Below are 3,666 nucleotides of genomic sequence, written 5' to 3' on the forward strand. Positions count from 1 at the left end.
GTTTTCGTGACGGCTTTCACGGCACGCTCACTTCAACTGTTCTAGGCTAATATTTTAACGTGGCGTATCTCTAAACAAGTTTTTTATGAAAATGATTCCAGACTGCTTATTTTGTCGTTTTAAACCGAAACAAGACAGAAACTATATTTATTCAAACTATTCGCCATTTTCAAAAGTTTGGCTAGATAATATCAAAAATCGCCATCTTAGGCCCACTGGGCCCACACAAAGAGGTACGCTCAGTTTGTATGGGAGCTGTCAACATGCTCCCGGGCTGTTTAGTACCCAATTAGGAGCAAAATTGTCAATAAAATTAGTTAAATTTCTCTGCGTGTATAATCTGACAGCAATAAAAATCTGTCAAATATAAAGCAAAATTAACAAAAACAAAACTGGTGGCAACCTGATGATTCAATATTGCATAAAGAGCACGCGTTTAAATGGGACGAAAGGCCTTAAGAGCAATGGCGTACCGCCCCTTTCAAATGTTGCTCCTGAACTAGACAAAAAGGTAGACAGTAGGGCTTTGGTTAAAGCGGTATACGCACTTCGGAAGGAACCGGTCAAGAAAAAAATCAAATGGGCAGCAGCGGCAGCTAGAGCAAGCCAGAGAGGGTGAAGAAAAGCCCCAAGAAATCGCTCCCTCTCCTTTGTTCTGCTGTTCGTAAAGCCATTTCTTGACCCCTTCCTTCCGATCAGCGTACAACCGCGGTGGATTTTCTTGAAATAATTCGAACTGTCAAAAATCCACCAAAGCATCTACCACATTGATCGCACAAAAATCTGTGGTAGAAAAGTATCCACCGGTAGATGCTTTGGTGGATTTTTGACAGTTCGAATTATTTCAAGAAAATCCACCGCGGTTAACCCAGCCCGGGAGCATGTTGACAGCTCCCATACAAACTGAGCGTACCTCTTTTTGTGGGCCCAGTGGGCCTAAGATGGCGGTCTTTGATATTATCTAGCCAAACTTTTGAAAATGGCGAATAGTTTGAATAAATATAGTTTCTGCCTTGTTTCGGTTTAAAACGACTGGAATCATATTCATGAAAAACTTGTTTAGAGATACTCCACGTTCAAATATTAGTCTAGAACAGTTGAAGTGAGCGTGCCGCCAAAGCCGTCTCGAAAACAAAGAATCTCATGCAAATTTTGAGTTGCGTATTCAATGGGCGGACTCTGTCGGTGAATACGCGCAACTCACGAAAACTGTCATCTTAGGGTCCGGCTGGGTTAACCAAATCAAATTAACAAAAGCCCTAGTATCTCTTTTTTTAAGCCAGCTTTGAAATGTGAAAGCATCAAAGACAAAAATATATGTTTTCATCTATTTCATATCTTTTACAATTATGTTGAAATTGGCTTTTCCAAAAGCCACACAAATGTGATAACCAAAATATAACTTTCCTTTACTTCATCAAAAAGCTAAAATCGGCTCCACTTTCAAACTCCTGCGGTTCCTGGCCGCGTCGAAACAGGCGCGCCTTATTAACACCAATGAGCGTCGCCCGATCGCCATCCACCAGCAGGGTCGATCCCTCACGCAGTCCCAGCACCGGCGCTTCGTTCAACTCGTGAAACTGCACGATCCGTTCCTCGCGCGTTTCCCCCTTGTGCTTTCCGCCCACCTCCGGGTCCAGATAGTGCGGGTTGATGTTGAACGGCACCAGCGCGAGCGCGTCAAAGGTCGGCGGGAAGATGATCGGCATGTCGTTTGTCGTCTGGATCGAGCGCGTCGCGACGTTCGTTCCCGCCGAACTGCCCACGTACGGGACGGACCCGTTCAGGACGCGGTCCCGGATCGGTTCCACCAGTGCGTTGTCGTACAGGGACTTGAGCAGGAGGAAGGTGTTGCCACCGCCGATGTAGATCGCTTGGGCGTCGTTCACGGCCTGGACCGGGTCCGACTGACGGTGGATGCCCTCGCAGTCGAAGCCCCACCGCTTCAGGACGGTTCCGACCTTTTCGGTGTACGCGTCGTGGTTCGACAGGGCGTACGGAATGAAGAGCACCTTCTTGACGTTGTTCCTGGAATATAAAAATCACGATTGTTGTCGAACCCATGCAGCAAAAGCAACTCAAACTCAAACTCCAGTAAGAACTATTCAACGTGTAATACTCACTTGCCAAAGTACGCCCGCAGGTCGGACTCGGCGTGCTGCAGATACTCGTACCCGTGCACGGCCGACGAGGACATCAGGAAGATCTGCCGTTTGCCCATCCTGAGGAGTGCGTTCATAGAGCGGTGCCGGGGATCGGAGTGAACTGTGGCTACGAGCAGAAGGGACACGATTAGAACGGGGAACGTTTTGGGAGACATTCTGCAGAAGGCGTGATTCTCGCGAGAAAGTCTGAATGGAACTGGAAGTTGGGGATGGATCATTCAATTGGTGCGAAATCGTTGTTAATTGAATTACAAAACGTTCGTAGAGTGGAACGATCTTAGAGGTTGAACTTGAACTTGTATTTCAGTACCTATAGGACGCGGAGGTAAAACCAAGGCATTGTACTTGCTTAGAATGCATACAATTTTCAGCAAAACTAACACTGGTTCCAATTTGAAGTAGAGACACCAAATTAACCTGAGTTAATAACATAGGCAGTTTTTCATCACGTTGATTGTTTCAGCTTTTTATAACTTTGAGACAATCGCAAGTATGTTTTTAGATATAAGGGTTTTCCGTAATTCGAAGAAGACAACGTAGATATCTATGCTGGTGTCGTTGTCGGCAGTTACCAGCGATCCCAAGTACACTAACCCGATCACATGCTCTAGCTCCGTAATGAGGTGAGACTTCAGGGGCCGTTATTCTTGGAGCCCCTACCTGCGATGAAATTTGGTTTTCGTCGTATTCATGGCCAGATCAGTCCATCTTGCTTGCATCTTCAAGTCGGTGTAAACCGATTTTTATTCGTTGGTCTATGAAAATCCAGAATCGACTTCCGCTTCCACTACATATACCATAATTGTAAAAACAACTGGAGAAGCCGTTACAAAATACGTAGCCATCGCCATTCCGGTTATTAGCGAGATAATCCACTATGACTGTTTCAAGATTTTACCATTTCGAAATAATTAAAGTAAAACTTACATTAATATTGAAAGGTTCAGCCAATAAAATAACTTACCAGCTGACGAAGGGGCCTTAGACTGAGATAGCTGGCTTAAGGAATACTTCAAAGCGATTCGTTGACTATTGAATTGTTCGTGAAGTTGAGAAGTCGGCTTTGATAAGAAAATCTATTATCTTGTACTAATAGCTCAACCAACAATAGCAGTCTTTTGGTTGTGAAGGTAAATTCCTTACAGAGCTGATTTTAAAGGTAAGAATTTAAATGCTGACCATAACTGCTTTACACAGTGATACCTATTGATAAGTTGAAACAATGAAATTCTTATACATAGAATTTTGCGAATTTTGCTAACAAAAAAAAATGATGAGATGATAAATATTTGAAACTGGCAGCATCGAGTGCACGTCAACACGCTGCAGGGGAAGGAGTTAACAAAAACAAAATGCTGTCAGTTTTGATTGTACCGTTGCACCGCGACAGCATTCCCAGTCGGTTCAATCCGAATTCTGAAACGGAATTCGATTCGAATCGTGTACACTCAAACCCCGATGGTTTGACACCAACTGTTGTCAAACGAACGAGGTCACTTTT

The 3,666-nt window shown here is 44.2% G+C and overlaps 1 protein-coding gene across 2 annotated transcripts; it reads right to left on the bottom strand.

Annotated features, from left to right (window-relative positions):
- Nucleotides 1-1,314: 1,314 nt before the first annotated feature.
- Nucleotides 1,315-3,426, bottom strand: LOC6046580 (probable alpha-aspartyl dipeptidase). 2 transcript variants are annotated; one of them, XM_001863718.2, is made up of 3 exons: nucleotides 3,130-3,426; nucleotides 2,124-2,271; nucleotides 1,315-2,028 (listed from the first exon to the last, which is right to left on the bottom strand). In XM_001863718.2, exons 2-3 carry the CDS (start codon nucleotides 2,237-2,239, stop codon nucleotides 1,410-1,412), a joined length of 735 nt encoding a protein of 244 aa, XP_001863753.1. In that variant the 5' UTR covers nucleotides 2,240-2,271; nucleotides 3,130-3,426; the 3' UTR covers nucleotides 1,315-1,409. The 2 variants fall into 2 exon arrangements, with proteins under 2 accessions (XP_001863753.1, XP_038105033.1); XM_038249105.1 differs by lacking the exon at nucleotides 3,130-3,426 and having other exon boundaries at nucleotides 2,124-2,378.
- Between the last annotated feature and the right edge of the window lie 240 nt (nucleotides 3,427-3,666).

This window comes from Culex quinquefasciatus, chromosome 1 (assembly GCF_015732765.1).
Source record: "Culex quinquefasciatus strain JHB chromosome 1, VPISU_Cqui_1.0_pri_paternal, whole genome shotgun sequence".
NCBI lineage: Eukaryota > Metazoa > Arthropoda > Insecta > Diptera > Culicidae > Culex > Culex quinquefasciatus.